General features: G+C 40.3%; 3 protein-coding genes across 4 annotated transcripts in view; 2 read left to right on the top strand and 1 right to left on the bottom strand.

Moving 5' to 3' along the window:
* Positions 1–21,789, bottom strand: part of LOC129721742 (centrosomal protein of 135 kDa) — a 96,739-nt gene that overhangs the window by 73,879 nt on the left and 1,071 nt on the right. The window lies entirely within an intron of this gene.
* LOC129721745 (luciferin sulfotransferase-like) lies at positions 48–20,192 on the top strand. The gene is made up of 4 exons (XM_055674662.1): positions 48–487; positions 546–1,000; positions 19,886–19,979; positions 20,038–20,192. The coding sequence occupies exons 1-4, from the start codon at positions 159–161 to the stop codon at positions 20,156–20,158; spliced, it is 999 nt and encodes a 332-aa protein (XP_055530637.1). The 5' UTR covers positions 48–158; the 3' UTR covers positions 20,159–20,192.
* LOC129721744 (sulfotransferase 1 family member D1-like) lies at positions 20,271–21,750 on the top strand. Its single transcript, XM_055674661.1, has 5 exons — positions 20,271–20,512; positions 20,577–20,756; positions 20,813–21,164; positions 21,214–21,407; positions 21,469–21,750. Exons 1-5 carry the CDS (start codon positions 20,271–20,273, stop codon positions 21,590–21,592), a joined length of 1,092 nt encoding a protein of 363 aa, XP_055530636.1. The 3' UTR covers positions 21,593–21,750.

The raw sequence follows: 21,789 nt of genomic DNA, 5'->3' as shown, positions 1-21,789 counted from the left end.
ACCCGGCCGCCTCTATCTATCTATCTCTTCATACGCACAGTGCATTGCATGAATGAACGCAGGTAATACTAACCGCAACTTATTTTGCACTCAATCGTACATCGGTCGCATTTGAACGCACAGCTACTTGTGAATTCTCCACAGTAAAAAGCACAAGAATGTTTGAAATCGAAAAAATCAACACCGCAGTACTGAATCGTGTTGAGTGTCCAGGAACAGAAAAACATTACAAAATTACCCTGCCAGATGGACTGCTCCCGGATTGCCTGAAAGATGGGAAGGCTAGGTACAGTGTGATGATCGAAACGTTTCTACCGATTGCCGAACGCATCAAAAAGTTCCAAGTGTACGAGGATGACGTGTGGGTGATTACCTTTCCCAAGTGTGGCACAACGTGGACCCAGGAAATGGTTTGGTTGCTGAACAACGGTTTGAACTTCGAACGTGCTAAGAAACATTCTCTTGAGGAACGATTTCCCTTTCTGGAGTGAGTGTTCAGCTTTATTTCACAGAATGTTAGTAATCTTTTTGAGCCACCCTCGTAGATTGACCGGAGCGTTAAACCTAATTGGTGGGGATTCCGTGAGTGACGTCGAAAATCTTTCCCGCCCGCGGCACATAAAATCCCATCTACCACCAATGCTACTTCCTGATCAAGTGTGGACGGTCAAACCGAACATTATCTATGTTTCCCGTAACCCTAAAGATGCGGCAACCTCCTTCTATCACCACTATCGTAACATCGTTGGCTACGACGGACCTAAGGAGCACTTTTTCGATGCCTTCCTAAGTGATAACCTAATCTACGCGCCGTTTGGCAATCACGTGCTGGACTACTGGAAGCTGCGCGATGAACTCAATGTACTGTTCCTAACGTACGAGCGAATGAAACGGAACCTACGGGCGGTCATCGACGAGGTTTCCTTGTTTCTGGGAAAGTCGTACAGTAAACAGGATGTGGACGCCCTGGAGGAGCATTTATCGGTGGAATCGATGAGAGGTACGTGGAGTTGAATTTTTGAATGCTTTTCACGGTTCATTTTTGAAAGACGGCATTTTCTCTGTGGATAAGAATTGTTGATTTGTTGAACACGAAACACCGAATCTATAAACATTCATTTCTATAAAAAGATCCTTCGCTTCTAGACTCTCAATGTAAAAATTTTCACTTATCCAGACTTTTTGCCTTCCTTCTAGAAAGGTATAGCAATCACTGCAAAAACTAAAGGTATAAAAGTGCTCAAAAGGGCCGAATGTCGTATATTACTCGACTCAGTTCGACGAGCTGAGCATTTTTTGTATGTGTGTGTGTGTATGTGTGTGTGTATGTGTGTGTGTAACGCTCTCCTAATCTCACTCGATTTTCTCAGATATGGCTGAACCAATTTCAATGAAATTAATTGCAAATGAAAGGTCTAGTTGCCCCATAAGACCCTATTGAATTTTATTGTAATCGGATTTCTAGTTTAGAGGTTATGTATCAAAATGTAAAAATCACGAAACTTTATTATCTCAGAAACTACACGGGGACGGGACACGAGGCATATGGACGCTAGGCATATGGATGTTAGGCATAGTATGCTAGGCATACAGACGCGAGGCATAATGGATGTGAGGCATAGTGGATGTGAGGCATAATGGATACGAGGCATACTGCCAAAAGGCATAACGGACGCGAGGCCGAATGGACACAAGGCCGAATGGACACAAGGCCGAATGGACGCGAGGCCGCATGGACGCGAGGCCGAACGGACGCAAGGCCGGATGAACGCGAGGCCGAATGCGATGTTGTACGATCGCATGAGATTCAATTATGTAGTTCAGGTGTTATTATATTTCTAAACAGTTTAAGTTGGGTATAATACTTTTCTTGGAATCATGCGGCGAAGACGCATAATCGAGGGCAAGGAAACGAGGCGGCACTAAGCCGCCGTGGTTTCTGCAGTCCGAGCCGGCCGCCGACCCGCCGTCGGAAGCGGCGGCCTCTCGCACCCAAACGACTGATCTACTGGTTCGCTAGGTCTACTCAAACAGAGTTTTCTTCCCTTAGTTAAGTCCGAACGAGCGGTAGCGAGTAAGGACAGCATTCACTCGAACAACGAGTCGGCCGAAGGCCGCGAGTGTATTGCTTTCCAAATGACAGTTTGAAGCGAAATACATGTTATTGAATGCTGTGATGATGATGACGATAATAACATATTCCGCATCACTTCCTTTTGGCCTCGCGTCCATTCGGCCTCGCGTCCATTCGGCCTCGCGTCCATTCGGCCTCGCGTCCATTCGGCCTCGCGTCCATTCGGCCTCGCGTCCATATGCCTCGTGTCCGTATGCCTGCCGTCCATTATGCCTGGCGTACTATGCCTCGCGTCCGTATGCCTCGCGTCTGTATGCTTAACGGGGTGTCATCATTGAATTTTATTGTAATCGGATTTCTAGTTTAGAGGTTATGTATCAAAATGTAAAAATCACGAAACTTTATTATCTCAGAAACTACACAACCGATTTGAACAATATTGATATCAGATGAACGGGCTAGTTAAGGGTTGACTGATGAATTATGATTGAACAAGTGTTTTCATAATTCGGCTGCTCTATACGTTTCCATTTCGTTCGACTATAATCGAACTCAAGCAACCGTTATATATTAAATTGATAAAACAACGATACTATTATCTCAAAGATTACACGACTTATTCAACATAACTAGCGTCATACGAACGAGTTATCTCTTAAACTTACAAATAACTAACTTCATAACAACTTGATATGTGGTTCAAAAGTTATGGAACGAAAAGAAATTCAAAGACTATTTAAAACTATACCTGCTTTGATCAATATATGTGGCCTCAACATAATTTAAATGTGGTTTCGTACTATTTGAACGTTCCCGGTATCGCTCGAGATGAAATTGTTCGAAATTAAAAGTCATTTCTTTTATTTCGTTATTTCTTATGCACTAACATCACGTCAAATTTCATATTTTATACTTCAATTACAACATCAATATTTTAGAACCCAAAGAGTGAATATATTTTATTGGGCTGAAGCCTCCATGTAAATCTATTTTTACAAATAATAACCGCTAGGTGGATAAATTTAGGTTTTTTCCTATCCTACCAATATCGCCAAATTATAATTCCCTAGAGTGAGATTTCACCCAACTGGCCAGGTTTATCAAAACCTCGTTCCTCGTGCCAACATCGCCATTTACAATTTTCTGGAGAGGATAAATATTCCTATGATCAGTTTTATTATAAGAAGCACTTATTTTGTTAGTAGGAAGGAGTCTTATCGAAAGCTCGTTCTTCCTACCAACACCGCGTCACAATTACAATTCCCTGAAGAGGCACTGAATGCTTTACCTCTGATCAGTTTTATTTTCAGTAGAACCTTTTTTGCCAAGAGGAAGGAGTCTTATCGAAACCTAGTTCCTCCAGCCAAGATCATGCCATGATCACAATTCCCTGAAGAGAACTATTATACGTTACTCAGACCAATTTTATCATAAAAGGAACTTTGTTGTTAGGATGAAAGTCAGCAGGAGTACTACAGAATTCAGCTTGAAGGAAGGGGATGTAGTGGAGAGCCTGAGAATAAACCCATGTTAAAGCCTTGCGACTACGAAGCTCCCCAGCATGAGTTATATGTAAGTGGAAAGAAAATCAATGAAAGTTTCATGCCACGCAATGTTCTTGGTTTATTGGAATGAATAGTGCATATAAGCCATGCACGAACTGCCAAAGCGCTGAAGGCTTATGAGCAATTCTTGCTGAAACCAGGCTAGAAATAGAGAAAAACTGATGCCATTTTTGTTTGATCGAATTTGTAGACCCCTCGTTCACCAAGCGGTGAAATAGTTTTTAGAAAAGTTGAAATTTTAGCTCCGCCGTCTTGGATTTGGCCGCTATCTTGGATTATATCAGAAAAATGCGATTTCAACCCTGTTCATAACTACCAATTTTCAACCTGAGACAAGCATTGGAAAGCAGAGAAAAAACGCTATAAGATGCTCAATCGACAATTCTATGCTCTTTGTTTGACTAGAGTGTTTTTCTTTATTAGAGAGGCTTTCAGCTTTTGGCTGGTTCGCCTCTACAGACTAAAAAGGTAATGCACCTCCATCATTGCATTCAATGTTTTCTAACACAATAAGAATCGCCCGTATCGGTAAGGAACCTTGTTGACACCGAATCTCCGCTTGACGTCGATGTTCGATTGGGATACCGTCAAAACCACTTTCACCACTGCTGGTCATGAAGGATATTTATCCGCTCTTCCAGAGGTTGTCATTCCGAAAGACTGGTTCCAGCAATTATAGGCCCGAATTTAAGAGAAGGGGGCAAAGGGGGTAAATGCCCCGGGCCTTTCGACACGAGGGGCCGTACGTGAAGACAGAGTGGAGACCTTTTTTTGCTCGTCAGTTTCCAGCGAAGCGTTAAGTCATATCATTTTTTTTAAGAAAAGAGAGTCCCGCAAAAATATCTGCCCCGGACCCCACAGCACAAATCCGGCCCTTAGTAATTATCAACCCTCAGTATTTCATTGTCTCGCATTTCGTATCGGTAATTCACTCAACACAGGCTAACAAGAGGTAATATAATGCTTTTTAGCATTACGTTTGAAATCTATACATATAAAAATGGAGTTCTGTCTGTCTGATCCGTATAGACTTGGAAACTACTGAACCGATCAACATGAAAATTTGTACGTAGAGGTTTCTGGGGCCGGGAAAGGTTCTTATAATAGTTTGAGACCCCTCCCTCATCTGGAAAGGAGCCCCCCCCCCCCCACACAAACGAACCACAAATGTTTGCATAACTTGAGAGCAATACGAGCAAAAGAAGCCAAACTTTTCACGTAATGTATTAAGAAGCATGAATTATTTCTCTGATAGTTTGACACCCTTACCATTCAAACGAAACTGTATATAAATATCTGTATAACTCGAGATTTATTCAAGCAAATGGAACCAAATTTGCGTTTGGTGGTTCACGGGAGCAAGCAATAGTTCTGTGATAGATCGACGCCCCTTCACTTTTCTAGAAGAGAGGCTCCCATACAAATGAAATAGAAATTTCTACATAACTCATAAACCAAACAAATAAAGGAAACCAAATTTAGCATGTGGAGCTTTCTGGGGGTGAGAAATGTTACTATAGTTGTTCAACACCGCTCCCTCCTTTGGAAAAAGGGCTTATAAGTGAAACACAAATTTTTGCATGACTCCAGAATTAATCAAGCAAATGGAACCAAATTTGGCATGATAAGATTTTTGGAGATAAAAAATACCTTCATGATGATTTGACACCCCTCCCTCTTCAGAAAGGGAAGGGTGTCATACAAATAAAATACAAATTTCTTCACAACTCGAGAACTAATCGAGCAAATGGACCCAAATTTTGCATGTGAAGGTTTTTGGGGATTATAAATGTTTCGATGATGGTTCGACACCCCTCCGTACTTTGAAAGAAGGGGAGGGGGTGGAAAACAGTCAAAAGTGACCAAGTTCCCCCAAATATGAGTATTTCTGCAATCGTGACGCTGCAAAGCAAAGCAAAGCCTTGGCGCTACGTTCCGATTCGGAACTTGACCTTCTGTTTTTTATACACAGACTTCGCAGCCGACTGATTAGTGTACAGGACAATTGCGGGACTAGCGCTAGGATCACAGAACGGAAGGTCATCTGTGATTCGAAAACTGCTGAGTGCTCAGTGAATTTTGCAGAGCTCCCTTGTGGTGGAAAGAACGCATTTTACACGGAAAATAAATAGAATTTATTTTTCTTTTACCGAAATCTGTCATACACACTGGTATAAATCTGCCATGCGAAAAGACTACAGGTGCACTCTTTTAATGCGGTTATGTGTTTATTCTATATTATTTCTTTTAAATTCTCTCTAGTTTCCCAGCAATAATAGTTATTACATTATTTGAAAGATGTTTTATATTACACTTTTGACGTATGAGTACCAGTGGTGGGCACCATTCCGCTAATTCGCTAATTAGCGACGCTAAAATTCAGTTAGCGATTTAGCGATTTCGCTAATTTTTGAGCTGGTTAGCGAAACTGTTAGCGTCGCTAAAATTTTGGCCTTCGAAACGCTAATCGCTAATTCGCTAAATTTTGTGGAGAAGCGACAATAGAAATATTTAGAAAAACTGTGAATTGCTGATGGCGTACGTAAATTGCTTCGAAAGATGAACATACTTTACTGCGAAAGTTACTTTTGTCAGTTTTTTTTACCTTAGAATGGAGTTCCAGTTATCGTACAAGCCACAGGAGCATTTTGAAGAACAAGCACAAGGTCTAGATTGAATTTTCGGCGCACCAAGAACTTCGGTAAATTGCAATGCGCTTGAAATAATGACAACTTTGGTTCTACTTTTTCGATTCAGATAATAATGAATTTTTATGAAAACATTCCTAAGAGTATCTATTTTCAAAGCAAGCTAAATAACTTGTTTTTACAAAATCAAATATGAATACCGTTTCGTGAACCTCTTACTGTAAATAGCTTTAAAAAGTAATTGTTTTCGTTTGTTCTACCAAAACAGATCAAAGTGGTCCAAATCTTACAAAACACGAGCAATAAATATAGCGATATGACTATATACATATTAAAAATTTAGCGATTAGCGATTAGCGAAAGTTACGCTTATGTGGGTTTAGCGTTTAGCGTTTAGCGATTATCGAGCTAGATTTTCCGGTTAGCGACTTAGCGATTAGCGTCGCTAAATTTTCGGTTAGCGGGGCCCACCACTGATGAGTACGAATAATATAATCGATCTGGAAATTTGCAAATTTTTACTACTGCAAGGTACGGGGATGAAAGGAATATTTAAATTGCGTCCGTCACGAAAAGTGATTAGGATTCGAATGCTTATAGAATCTGCGATCTCGAACCGTCCCAGATGGTCTCGAGGTACGATGCTAGCCTATCAAGCCAGTTGTCGTAGGTTCGAGTCTCGGCTCGGAAGAGACTGTTAGTGTCAGACTGACACTGTTAGTAGGATCGTAGTGCTAGCCCCGCAATTGTCCTGTATACTCAAACAGTTGGATGCGAAGTCGGTGTATAACAGAATGTCGAGTTCCGATTTAGAATGAAGTAGCAAGGCTTTCCTTTGCTTTAGAACCTGCGATTTACATACTATCGGTGCACGAGAGATATTGCATATCCTATTTTCTAAATCCTTTGTATTGGTTACATCCACATAATGTGAAAAATCGTTCAAAGACTTATTTCAATTAATTAATTAATTTTAAATTCAATATAAAAGTGTTCTAAATTAGTTTCGTTTCGACGCATATTGATTTTTGTGGAATAGAACTCTGTGTGAAGAAGACCTGCTTTTTCGTGTGCATTTTTCGAAATAAGACCAGTAAAACAGGAGGTGTGAAACGACCCGGGGACAAGCTATTTCAGTCGCACTCCTGCTCAACATGTCGACGGGCTTTGGCAAAATGTATAACTGGGTTATTTTGGCCGAAGAGCAAGACTTCACATAGGGGTGTGCGAAACGGCTCTTTTGCAAAAGCGGCTCTGAACCGATCACTCACCGTTCCAAACAGACTCATATGAACGGCTCATAGTTCACAATGATTCACAAACGTTGAAAGTTCGTATTTTCTCGCGTAAACTTCGGGTTCGCGCGAATCCATCAGTTTTGGTGCGCTCAAAAAACCGTGGCTCTTTTTCGTGAGCCGTTCATTCTTTCGCTCTTTTCTAAGAACCGGTTCATTCACACATTCGAATAAAATCATGATTTTAAAAAGTTTCTATCGTTATCCTTCGGTTTTAAAATTCCGATTTAAAACAGTTCGAAATCTGCTCGAAATCGCTACAATAACAGTTCGCCCATGTACCAACTGTCATTCATGCGATTTAGTGCGATTTTCATTCTTCATTGAAAAATTAAACGACAATGATATAAAATCACGTTTGTTCAGAAAATTACATCCTTTTAGCTGATATATAAATGCCAGAAATCCGTGAATAGTTAATATCGAAATATCGTTCGCAAAATTAATATGCTACAACCACATTATCCGTTCGTACAACCACATTATCCGTTGCTCCAGAAGGTTATCCAAGTTTATCTAATCTCATCCTCTTTATTTTTATTCCATCGAATGCATCTAGCATCAATGAGTCCAAAACCGATATACCTTCAGAGTTTGGATCTCGGGTGATCGATAAAACATGTGATATAATGAAATAACAGGATGAATCCTGTTTAGAAATTTCATGGTTTCAAGGTATTGATTCAATATTATAAAATATCTAGATATTTGCCTAGAAAAATTTATCTGTACAACATCTTCTTACAACACAAAGTTGCACTTCCTTTAAACAAAAACAAAAAAAAACACTTCATATTTGATTTATGACAACGATAAAGTTTCAAACTAATTTTTATGAATAACTTTCGCTAACACATGATACAATCGTGAGAGGAAGACCTTCGCAATAATTGCATCATTAACAGTTTCGAACACCCGATTTTAAATAGCATTGATTGCGGTTCGTGTTCCAAACCAACATGTACGGAACATCAGATAGCTTTTGTTGATACTTTCACTCACTTCCACTAAGCCACATTATAGATTTTCGAATATAAAAAATTGCACAAATGTGAAACTTTGATGTTTTCGCACAACGTTTTTGCATTGCACGTACAAGTTCGAATTGAACAGGTTAAACTGTTGAAATAACCGTCAATTCAAAACATCGAATAAATTATGCCACTTTATACCACTGTCGCAGTGGCGTAAACGTACACGACAAATATATACTGCTGAGGGCAAAGAAAATTCATTCGTGATTTTTCAGTCCTCTTTGTGTACACCTTCTGTTTGATCATATACATGAAGTTGACCTTCCGTTCTGTGGCTAGGATCCTACTGACACTAACAGTCTCTCCCAAGCCGAGACTCGAACTTACGATGACTGGCTTGTTAGGCCAGCATCGTACCTCGAGACCATCTGGGAGATCGTGACGCTGCACAGAAGCCAAAAATCAACCTCAGATACTATTTCGAATTCTAAGATGGCGATTTCAGGTTTCTGGGACACAATCCAAAATGACCGAATAACACCCTATTCAAGAGTTTCCGAAACCAGGATAACGCTCGGAAACCAGAAATCGACTCCACATGCCAATTTTAAATCCAAAATGACGACTTTCTGTTTCTAAAAAACAACCGAAAGTGACCAAATACCACCTAATATGGGTATTTCAGAAATCATGATGATGAACAGAAGCCAAAAATCGACCACAGACACAGTTTTGAATTTCAAAATACAGAGGCGTCGCGTGGCTGATTTCGTTACATGTGTACCAAACATTTATTCAAGTTCTTTTTCCACAAATGAAATGATACAATCAAACCAATGCTTTAAATTGAAGGGTTTCGCTAGTATGATTACTTGTGTTTATAGGTTACAATATTTTGATAATTATGCATATGCTCGGATATTAGAGAATAGGGTACCTGTGCAGTGCACATGTTGCACAGATAGACCCGACGCCATTGCCAAAATGGCAACTTCCGGTGTCTATGCCAATATGGCTATTCCCGTAACTTTGCATCGTCAGTCATATAGAAGTCAAGTATCGACCTCAGACACCATTTTGAATTCTAAGATGGCAACATCCGGTGTATGAAAAATAGCCGAAAGTGGCCAAATACCATCCTAAATGGGTGTTTCCGTCATTGTGATGATGAAGAGAAAAAAGACCGATTACTACCTAAAATGATTATTTTTAAAACAATAATGACGCTCAGAGGCTAGAAATGAACTCCACATGCTGTTTTGAAATCCAAGATAGCGACTTTCAGATTCGGAAAACAGTCGAAAATGGCCGAATTCCACCAGATATGGGTATATTTGGAACCAGAATGATTCAATTCTTTTTCTGGAAATCAGGAGCAAATATGGGTATTTTTAGAATCGAGGTGATGTACAAAAACTGAAAGGCAAAGATGTTCCCATTCCGATAAAACTAATCATTTTAACGATTTTTCTTTTAAGTTTGAACGTACTCAATGTCCGATTCTATGCATTTGCAGACAATTAACAAATTGGAATGTAAATCTTTGGATGAAGGTGAAATCAATTTAGAGTGTTTAAAAATCGTTTGAATGAAGTTTGCCGGGACAGCTAGTCTATAATAAAACCAACGCTCGCACAGGCAAAAATCTGCAAAAGCCTGCAAGTTCCGTTCCGTTGACAGTGGGCAGCACTATCCGTCGAAGTTTGGTCAATATTTGAATGAAAAAAGTCAATAGAGTCATTATCACTTTATCAATCCTGCCTTCAACGTCTTGAGCAGAAAATTCCCTTGAAACATATCTTATGTAAAATCACGGTACTGAGAATTTATTTATAACAAACTTTTAACCATTTTTTTAAACTTCATCAAAGTGGTAACAATTATATCGCAAAAAAACTATTAGGGTTCTACAGTGGCGTAGCCAGAAATTCTGTTTGGGGTTTTTTTGATAAAAAAATGTGAATGTAGAGAATATTGGAGTGGCAGGTTGAGAGAGAGAACAACCTACTTCAATGACATATAACAAAACGGAAAACAGTGATTTGGCGCAGCTCACGTCTCTGACTATCAATATGGGTTATGTTGTAGCTTACATATGAGTGCAAAAGAATATTGAAGAGAGAGAATTGGGGAGAACATAAAACGTGAAAGATAAAGTGTTCTCCTGCTATCATTCGCGATACCGCTTACTGTGCAACGCACGTTTTGTTTAAATCAACCGTTGTGCAGTTTAGTCAATGGTCAATTCGAAAGCAACTTTTGACCTGTTGTGTATCTCATGACATAAAAAATAGGGTGCCAAATAAAATCGACTTTTCAAATTTCGTAGTCTAGTGGTAAGAAGGGTTTGCAATATTCCCGAGAACCGGGAATAAAAAATCGCATTTCCCGGGAATTCCCGGGAATCGGGAACAGACAATTTTTTTAGCAAAATGAGATTTTTAATAAAGTTGATCAGTTGATCAGTAAAAGGTAACAAAAAATTGTTTAAATTTCATTCTCAATTCGCATGAAAAAATTAAAGGGCTTCATGTCGTCAAACAATCGCTTCAGATCCGCTGACAACTTTCCGTTAAGCTCAAAAATTTTATTTCCTTCTGTAAAACTTTGCTCAAGTCTGCTGAATCACCGCTGATGTTCGATTTCTAGAATACATTCAAATCACCGATTACAGCTTTTGCTACACCTAATTGAAAACTGGTGTCCAATCCATTCAGTTTGTTGAAGAAAAAACTAAGTGTTAGGCAGGCATTGGGCGCGGAAAATATTTGCTATATTCGGTACGGACTTTTTTAGCAAAATGTTTTTTACACTACAGTAAATATTTACTGTTTACTTGAGCGGTGGCAAACCTATTCGCTATTTTTTTTTCATTTAAATATATTTGCTATGCTATTGTGATAATTATAAATTAACTGCGTTTTTAATCTAATTTTCATTGACAGAACAACATTTCAAACCCTTTTGGAGTTTATATCATTATTGATTAGAACGTAAGATTTCGAGGAAGAATTTTGGTTCATCAACTACTTTATTTTGTTATTTCGCCGTTCGGTGGTTTTCTGTGACCGAGACAAACCGGAAGGAAACGATAGAATACTAAATAATCAGTTTAATACGAGTCAAAAAAAGTCAGTCTTAGAGCATTTGAAGGCTTACTAATTAACATGCAAAGATGATTTTTACGTTGAAATACTATACTGACTTTAAGTTTTATAAAATGATTCAATTCACTGCCCATAACCGCATAATTGTAACATTTGCAAAATTGGTTGTTCGAGCAAATGACACTTTTATATTTTGACCTTAAATGCATTGTTCCCAATATATTTTTGCAAATAGACAGTTCAACTAAACTTAGTATCACGAAGAAAGCACTACTTTACACTATGTAAACGTTGAACACTACTTTTGAAGTCAAATTGGTGGAAATTTTTGCAATGATACTTTTATGCCGTTACTTTCAAGCTACTTTTGGAATTTATCACAGTGGAAATGAAGTTTTTCTTGTATTCAACGAGCATGAGCTAAACATCAGAAACGGATCACCGGTGGTTGGTTTCCGGACCAGAATCACTTCCGAGTTCCACAGGATGCAGATGTGGATTTGGATGGAAGCTCTTATGACAAATTAGTTGAAAAGGTTAAGTAGTGTGACAATTATGCGGTTATTTACGCTATGTGACAAAACAATTTGGTATTTTTTACAATTTTTTTCAAACAAACATAAGCATATTTTTTCAGATTTGAAAAGTACATACTATTTTGAGCATTTCCCAATAAAAAGCGCAAAATCCATAAAATGTCGAATGTTACAATTATGCGATCACAGGCAGTTCAGGTCGCACCAGTTTAACGTATTTAATTTTATTTCAATATTGCATAAGAATCATACAAAATTTTTTGCGGAACTCGGGAATCCCGGGATCCCGGGAACCAATATTTTTGTTCCCGGGATCCGGGAATCCCGGGAAAAGCTATTTCCCAGGAAATCGTTCCCGGGATTGCAAACCCTAGTGGATTTTTTGTTGCATAGTCTGAAATAGAATATTTCCCGACTTCCTTTCGCCACAATAAATTGCTGATACTAGACACCATATTTCCCATGGGAGAAACAACGACAACCGCATGGCAGCGAAATGAGTAAGCAACAAAAAAAGAAGAGCCATAAAGTTTTAAAGCCCAGAATTAAAGAGCTAAAAATGACAAGGAGAAAACGACAAGGAAAAGAGAATTGTTTCGCTCCGCAATGTCTGTAGGTTGGGTTTAAGTTGAATTCTGCCGTTCCAAGCATAACTCTCCCAGCATACATAAGGTTTGTGTAGAATATGGGACAACTATGCTTGGAACGGCAGAATTTGTTTAGAAAAAATCAGTATAGTAACTGACTTGAATCCAGGTGGCCGTTATTTTCTACGCACGTACGGGGATTCATGTATTACAAGTCCCAGGCGAAGTTCTCAAAGACTAACTTAACCTTTGTAATCGAACTTCCGGAAGTCTTAAGACAGGACTTCACACTCAAAGATTCACTTTTCCGATCGATGATAAAAAAAGATAAAATTTTCGTTACCGAAAATTTTTTCTAATGCCAAAAACTAAAAAACTGCATGGATCCTCGAGATATGGTTTTGATTTTGGATTCACTGAGGCTCTATGAAAAATACAATTACCAGGGCACTGAAAACATAAGAAATTAGATTCAGAACATTGTAAACGATCTTTAATCAGTGGTGAAGGAAATAAAATCGTTAACGAGAGTTCCCAAGTAACAGTGTCACACAAATTCAAGAAAAAATAGGAAAAGAATGACAACCAAACGTATGCATTGAGATACACAATAGTTGGCAATACAAAACAAAAAGTTTCCGAGTTCCAGAAATCTTTGAAAAAAATTGCAAGTTCCAACTTTAGTCACTCTAAATTCCAAGATTTTAAGACGCTGTGGTGGTTAGTTTTATAATAAAAATGGACTACGAAACCGGCAGAGATACTTTTTACGTCTGTTGGTGAGGTCACGACATCATTTTTCTGTGATGCACGTTTACTTTTCATTGGTTAGATTCAACAAGTAGCAAAAAACGGTGAGAACAAAAAATCACAGAAAAGAAACGCGCACTTCTGGTCCCAAAAATGAAGCAATGGCTCTGCGGTAATCGACTTGTCAACAATGAACATATAGTCTAGTCTCACGATTTAGCCTCATTGCATTAAAATCCATTTGTCATTCCCGAATCACATCAAACCATAACGAAAGCGTCAGCGCCCCTGTATGAATGCAATGCCTTCACAGGAGCAAATAGATGTTGCAGAATTGCGTGCAAAAAATATGGATACAAGTATACTTTCCTCCTGATGTTTGCATACAATCAGTTGTAATTCGTTCGCATCATAATTTGAGACTTGGACGTCTTCACTATGCAAAGCATTTAGAATATGAGTCTTCACTTCAAAGTGATGAAATATTCGCGAAGAGAACCGATCGCAGCAAAACAACTAGCGAACTTTGCACACTCACGATTCTCTTATAAGCCTCTAGTGCCCAAGTTAATTTTTAGACGAACTTCGGTAAAATCTATGAATCTTCTTAAACATTGTTTAAGTTTTTATTAAAGCTTTTTAGAGGTTTAACTGAAGCCCGTCTGAAGGCGGCATTGGGCACTAGAGAGTTAAGAGTAGTTATCGAGTGAATTCAAATGTGGAGATAAATAAAGTTGTTTATGCCGTTCCTTTTGAACTTTTTTCTTCTCCGATGAAGAGATTGCTTATCTAACAGAAGGAGGTAGGATTTGCGGCAAGTGTCTCATACAGCGAAGGAATATTGAATATATGAATCAGGAGCCTTGGCTAGAAGCAAACTATGTTGAAAAATTAAAATATAAACCTTTCTAAATTCTCAATGTTCCATTGTCAGGTAAAAGAGGCAAAAGCACTGAAGTTAGCGCTTGACGAAAAACCAGGAAAAGGGACAATGTCACCGAAAAACACTAACGCAGCAAGTCAACGAGAAAAGGAACAACTCTTTATTACGCACGTTTGTAATCGAATGAAAGCAAATATAATGACAATGTATGTGAACAAAGGTATGGTGTTGCCATAAGCAAATACAAGGGGTGACACAGTGGTCATTCTACTCCCACACTCCTCCTGAATAACCACTGGTCAAGCTGAAAGTCCAATACGCTCGACAAATTGGCTATGCAACAATGGCCCTAAAGGCTTGGTTAAAGCATCCGCCACCATCTCACTTGAAGGGCAATACGTCAAAACGATGATATTACGATCGCAGAGGTGTTTGATGAAATGGCCTTTTGTGTCAATATGCTTTACTCTGCCGCTTGAACGTTCCGCCTTCGCGAAACATATACACCCCTGGTTATCTTCATATAATGTTGTTGGTTTCGCTTGCTGTTCACCCAAGTCCTTGAGCAAACGTCTTATCCAGACAGCTTCCTGGCACGCTATGGTTAGCGCATTATACTCAGCTTCTAACGACGAAAGAGCTACTGAAGCCTGAGCTTTACTTATCCAACTGATGGGCCCTTCACCAAAGAAAAACACTACTCCAGTCGTCGATTTTCTATTTTGCTGATCACCAGCCCAGTCAGAGTCCGAGTACCCAATTAACTTCCAGTCCTTAACCGGACCAAACTTCAGCCTCAAATTCTTTGTAGTGTTTAAGTACTGGAGAACTCTTTTAGCAGCTGCCCAGTCACTTTGATTCGGGTTACTCATTTTTCTGCCTAGGAGACCTACACTTATGGATACGTCTGGGCGAGCGTTCACCGACAAATAAAGCAGCGCTCCCACTAGACTGCGGTAAAGCGTTATATCCGAAAACTGCTTACTGTCAGTGTTAATTGTGGTATATCCCGGAACCATAGGTGTCTTCACAGGAGCAGCGTTTGTCATTCCAAACTTAGAAACCAACTGCTCGATGTACGATGTGAGACGCAATGAAAAATAACCGTCTTCACGCACTATTTCAAATCCAAAAAAAATCGCACTGGTCCAAGATCAACGATATCAAACTCTTCGCGTAAACAATTGTACACCTGGGTAATTTGGCATTCTTCCGAAGAACCAATTAATGAATCGTCCGCATATATCAGTATATACACTAGCACGTTCCCGGTGCGTCGAATATACGGACAGGGGTCTTAATCACACCGCCGAAAACCAAGGCTACAAAGTACACTGTCTAATGACCTGTTCCAACATCTGGCCGACTGGCGCAAGCCGTAAATGCTCTTTACGAGCCTACACACTGATTCCTCCTTGCCTTTAGTGACAAATCCAGGAGGCTGACGCATGTAAAGCTCTTCGTCTACGGTTCCATTTAAGTATGCTGTTTTGACATCGTACTGCCTGAGAAGTAACTTGTTCTTTCCTGCTATAGCCAACATCGCACGCAGCGTTGTTTGTCGCGTTATCGGAGCAAACACTTCCAGATAGTCGATACCAAGCGATTGTGCATAGCCCTGTGCAACGACGCGGGCTTTGTGTTTCACCACCTTCCCCGTTTCGTCACGTTTGATCTTATAGACCCACTTAGATCCAATCACTTTCTTCCCAACTGGCAAGTTCACGAGTTCCCACGTACCGTTAAGCTCATGAGATCTCATTTCGTCTTCCATAGCATTCTTCCACTTAGGTAAGACCAGCGCCTGCCGATAATCATCTGGCTCTTCATCATGACAAGTAACTTCCACTACATAATCATTAAATCGTTGCGGTAGGACTCCGCGAGTACGCCGATCAGATCTCCTCAAACACTGTTGATCACTATCATTCTGGTTTTCATCCTCCTCAAAACCCAAGAAATCACACTCGCTTGTATCATTGGCGTCTTCGTACACTGAATTTTCATCGAGTTCTTCTGCTACTCCATCTATCTGCTCAACGGGATTCATCACCATTTCACACTCATTATCAGCTGTCTTCTCATCAGAAACTGTTTGCTGCTTCTGCTTCTCAGCAATCTCCTGCTCCGATCCGTTATTCAGCTAGATGAAGCGCGCATCCCGGCTTAAAACAATCCTGTCTGTATTCCGGTCGAGAAAGCGAAAACCTTTATGATGGTCCGAATAGCCAACAAACACAAGCTTTTTCGCTTTAGGGTCAAACTTCTTTCTTTTGATATCCGGAATGTGAACATAAGCTTCACAACCGAAAACTCTGAATTGCGTCAGGTCAGGCTTCAATCCGGTCCACAACTCATACGGCGTGCGACCAACCGCACGCGAAGGCATTCTGTTCAGAATAAAAGCTGCAGTCAGAACTGCCTCTCCCCAATACTGCTTTGGTAAATGAGCGTCAAGGAGCATACAATTAGCCTTCTCTTGAAGAGAGCGATTCTTCCGTTCCGCTACTCCGTTTTGTTGTGGTGAGTAGAGAACAGTGAATTGTGTCTCGATTCCTTCGGATTTATAAAAACTTTGCAAATCATGCCCGGTGTACTCCCCTCCGCCATCTGATCTGATGGCTTTAGGTTTCCGACCGAAAACATTTTCAGTCCAACGTACATACTCACGAATTTTACCTGCTGCTTCATCTTTCGATTTCAGGAGAACCACCACACAAAATCTGCTGTAATCGTCTATCAGCGTCATCAGATATCTGTTACCGCTTGGCGTCCGGTGTTCCATCGGTCCGCACAGATCACTGTGAATAAGATCCAGTGGCTGCTTGGACTTGCGCTCGGTTACTGGAGGGAACGGATTGCGCACCAGTTTTCCTTGCAGACAACACTCACAAACGATTCGTTGGCCACAGTCTTTAATCACTAGTCCACTTGCTAGATCCTTGGATTGGATATCCGCTATGACACTCACATCTCGATGGCCAAATCTTCTGTGCCAAGTATGCTGACACAGTTCGTTGTGGTAGTGGCTGTCAATTTCACTGCATTACATTGCTCTGCTAGTTTTAACTTATACTGGTTACCGATCGTTTCACCCATTGCGACAACGACACCATCCGGGGCACGGATCTCGAAGCAGTTAACCTTGAAAATTACTGCAAACCCTTTCAATGCTAATTTTCGAACTGAAATTAGTCCACCTTCGAGCGACGGAACGTACAAAACATTTTCCAATTTGATCGCGATTCGTTTACCTTCACCATTTACGCCGAACAAAACCCCGTTACCGCTTCCAACCGATTTTGTCCAAGTCCCATCAGCAAGTGTTACCTCGACAACGACATCCCGCAAAAACTCGTTAAAAAACTCGCGGTCGTTTGTCATGTGACAGGTGCAACCACTATCTATCGTCCAGGCACCAGGAATTGCTCCTTCTGCAACGAAACATATAGCACCATGTACCGTGCTCGAACTCGCTGATGACGTCACCATTGGTTTCGGTTCCACCTGAACCTGCTTAGCTTTTTGTTCGCTGGAGCTAGGAGTCGGTTTGTTTATATTCTCTTCCTTTTTCGAAGCAATTAACTTACGGCAGTTCTTTCGTATATGGCCCGGCATATTACAGAAAAAACACTTTCGTTTGTCATTTTTAAATTTAACTACACTTTTTAATGCTCGCTCCTCCTTTACCTCGCTTTCCGGCAGGCTTCTTCGCTTCTGGCCAAATCCATCGTGAAATCTTCCGGTGGTCTGTTTTCTAACGAAGTAACGAAGCTATCAAAGGACGACGGTAAACTACGCAGCAACATTATGATTCGAAGCAGCTCGCTCAATTCAACTCCCGCATTGTCCAAACGCTCATAGAGATTTTCAATCTCTTCGATGTGTTTTCCGACATCACCGCTCTCGCCCAAATTTAAGGCACATAATTGCTTCAACAGCAACGCTTGATTACCAATAGTTGCTTTCTCGTGGTATGATTTTGTCCAAGTCCCATCAGCAAGTGTTACCTCGACAACGACATCCCGCAAAAACTCGTTAAAAAACTCGCGGTCGTTTGTCATGTGACAGGTGCAACCACTATCTATCGTCCAGGCACCAGGAATTGCTCCTTCTGCAACGAAACATATAGCACCATGTACCGTGCTCGAACTCGCTGATGACGTCACCATTGGTTTCGGTTCCACCTGAACCTGCTTAGCTTTTTGTTCGCTGGAGCTAGGAGTCGGTTTGTTTATATTCTCTTCCTTTTTCGAAGCAATTAACTTACGGCAGTTCTTTCGTATATGGCCCGGCATATTACAGAAAAAACACTTTCGTTTGTCATTTTTAAATTTAACTACACTTTTTAATGCTCGCTCCTCCTTTACCTCGCTTTCCGGCAGGCTTCTTCGCTTCTGGCCAAATCCATCGTTAAATCTTCCGGTGGTCTGTTTTCTAACGAAGTAACGAAGCTATCAAAGGACGACGGTAAACTACGCAGCAACATTATGATTCGAAGCAGCTCGCTCAATTCAACTCCCGCATTGTCCAAACGCTCATAGAGATTTTCAATCTCTTCGATGTGTTTTCCGACATCACCGCTCTCGCCCAAATTTAAGGCACATAATTGCTTCAACAGCAACGCTTGATTACCAAAAGTTGCTTTCTCGTGGTATGTTTTGAGGTTATACCACATTTCCCTCGCTGATTTTGCTTTCTTTATGAACCTAAGCTGGCTATCCTCTACAAATAGAGCGATTGTAGAACGTGCTTTTCGATCATTCTTCTGCCACTGAGGATAATCATCATCGAGCTCCTCCGGTTTCGGCGATTCGATTACATACCAAACCTCATCTCGCTCCAATATCGTCGTCATACGATATTTCCAGGAAACATAATTGCTTCCATTTAGCTTAGTGAAAGAAATTTTCACATGATCCGCCATCTTGACTCGATCAACTTAACACAATCGTCGGAGAGAAAAACGCGATTCTTCCGGAAAACAGCTTTTCTTCATAAATGACCGCTTTTCCTGACACTGGGCCGATAACCTGAAGTTAGCGCTTGACGAAAAACCAGGAAAAGGGACAATGTCACCGAAAAACACTAACGCAGCAAGTCAACGAGAAAAGGAACAACTCTTTATTACGCACGTTTGTAATCGAATGAGAGCGAATAGAATGCCAATGTATGTGAACAAAGGTATGGTGTTGCCATAAGCAAATACAAGGGGTGACACAGTGGTCATTCTACTCCCACAAGCACCATCATGAACCATAAATCAGAGCACTTTTTCCAAGTCATATATTCTCTACACTAAACTTTTTATTTCGCTAATTGGTTCAATACACAGCTGAGACGAAATGACAGAGAAATCAGTTCTCATGTTGCAAGGAAATTATTTACAGCTTGATATTGCTATAAAGAGACGTTATGAAAATTCTACCTATAATTGAATTTATACGACTTGCATTATCTTTGCAGCAAACAAATCATGCAACATGGACGCACTCGTAGAATGGGCCAGGAAGACTAATTATAGTGAGGATAGAAAGCGAAACGATGCCAAAGAATTCCGGTGAGTTCAACTAATTAATTACGTTAGAAGTTAATCAAGAACAAACGACCAATTTCAGTTTTATTCGGAACGGAAATGTCGGGTCCTACAGAGAAGATATGAACGAAAAATACGTTGAGCAATTTAACGATTATGAAAAAAAAATAACCGCTGACAATGATTTTAGTTTTAACATGTGAATATAAAATATCGAATAAAGTTTTTTTTTTCTCTCACTCAAACGAATTGTTGTGTGATAATCAAACCGGACCCCAAACTTTGAATTTACGCCACAATAAATGTCTTATCTAAATGATACGCCAATTCGCTCTAAGCAAAAACATTGAATCGCTCCCCGGTAGCAGTAATAGATCAGAGCTATACCAAGTCGCCACGATGAGTGTCAACTATATTGAAATAACAGATCCCGTGTATCGTACAAGCTGGAAGAAACGAAACGAGCACGGTTATGTTCTGGTCGAACCGAAAGAGCATTGGCGTATTCCGATCCGTGAGCCCGGTTGGAAACCAAAACCCTGCTGTCTTACCAAAAGGTATAATCCTGTCTTCTGGAGAGGTCAGAGTATGTTTTAAAAAGAACAAAATCGTTACACTTAGATTCGAGAAATTCGACGATGAGTTCAGTGCGATGGAAGTACGTAGCGACGACGTTTGGCTGGCTTCGTATCCAAAAACGGGCACAACATGGAGCCAAGAGATGGTTTGGTTGATCTGCAATAATTTGGATTTTGAAACCGCCAGGAAGGAAAGTTTGTTTATGCGGTTTCCGTTTGTCGAGTAGGAAGCTGGTCGAAACTAGGAATTCATTTCACTAAAACATTTATTTCAAACAGACTCAACGGCATCGCAGACCTTCCCGGTGGTTTTGATTATTTTAAAATAGCCCAAGATATGCCATCTCCTCGGTTTATTAAAACGCATCTTCCGGTGGGTCTGCTGCCTCACCAAATTTGGTCGGTAAAACCGAAGCTTGTGTACGTCTACCGGAAGGCGAAATCCGTAGCCGTATCGTTCTACCACCACATGGCGACAATAGCCAACTACAAGGGAACTTTGGAGGAATTCACCCGATCGTTCATGCGTGACTTGCAATTATACTCGCCTTATCACGATCACGTTATAGACTATCACAAAATTTCCCACCTCGATAATTTACTGCTAATCAACTACGAAGAAATGAAGACGGTAAGATGATACGGCAGTTTGGATGTATACTAATCAACCCTATTTGCAGGACCTCCCTGCGGTCATCAAGCGTGTTTGTGTTTTCTTCAACAAAAGCTACACTGACGAACAGTTAGCAGAATTATGCAATCACTTGTCGTTCGAGTCAATGCGAAACAATCCATCGCTCAATGCAAATGAAATGGTTGATATGATTTTAACTGGCACTGGCCGCGCGCATGAACGTGACCATGCGAACAGACAGTAGTTTCCGAGACGTTAGTGAGTGAACGATTGTAATCCTATGCTTTTCATTTGTTTGCAGATTCATCCGCAAAGGCCAAGTGGACGGTTGGAAGTCAGATTTAACACCGGAATTGGCAGAGGAAATCGACAACTGGACGAGAGCAAAAGTACCCGACGTAAAGTATCAGAAATTGTTTTTGTAATTGGACCTAATCGCAGGTGAAGTTCAAAAATAGCTGAAGTAACCAACTAATTGCTTCATGTAATGATTATGCTAAAAGAGATGATTGATGATACGGCATTTTACGATACTGCCATATCACGGACTAAATATACTAAGTACTAAAGCTTCAATTTCTTATCAGCGAAGGTGATATTTTAATGCCGATTGTTACTTCTC

This window comes from Wyeomyia smithii, chromosome 2, assembly GCF_029784165.1.
Source record: "Wyeomyia smithii strain HCP4-BCI-WySm-NY-G18 chromosome 2, ASM2978416v1, whole genome shotgun sequence".
Classification (NCBI taxonomy): domain Eukaryota; kingdom Metazoa; phylum Arthropoda; class Insecta; order Diptera; family Culicidae; genus Wyeomyia; species Wyeomyia smithii.
This window is presented reverse-complemented; position numbering and strand designations above follow the sequence as displayed.

Bases quoted from the DNA above. Each gene is read 5' to 3' on its own strand.
- LOC129721744 (XM_055674661.1), top strand. From the start codon at position 20,271: ATGATACGCCAATTCGCTCTAAGCAAAAACATTGAATCGCTCCCCGGT. The intron at 20,513-20,576 runs GTATAATCCTGT...CGTTACACTTAG, and splicing joins CCCTGCTGTCTTACCAAAAG to ATTCGAGAAATTCGACGATG. The intron at 20,757-20,812 runs GTAGGAAGCTGG...TATTTCAAACAG, and splicing joins ATGCGGTTTCCGTTTGTCGA to ACTCAACGGCATCGCAGACC.
- LOC129721745 (XM_055674662.1), top strand. From the start codon at position 159: ATGTTTGAAATCGAAAAAATCAACACCGCAGTACTGAATCGTGTTGAG. The intron at 488-545 runs GTGAGTGTTCAG...CCACCCTCGTAG, and splicing joins GAACGATTTCCCTTTCTGGA to ATTGACCGGAGCGTTAAACC. The intron at 1,001-19,885 runs GTACGTGGAGTT...TTATCTTTGCAG, and splicing joins ATCGGTGGAATCGATGAGAG to CAAACAAATCATGCAACATG.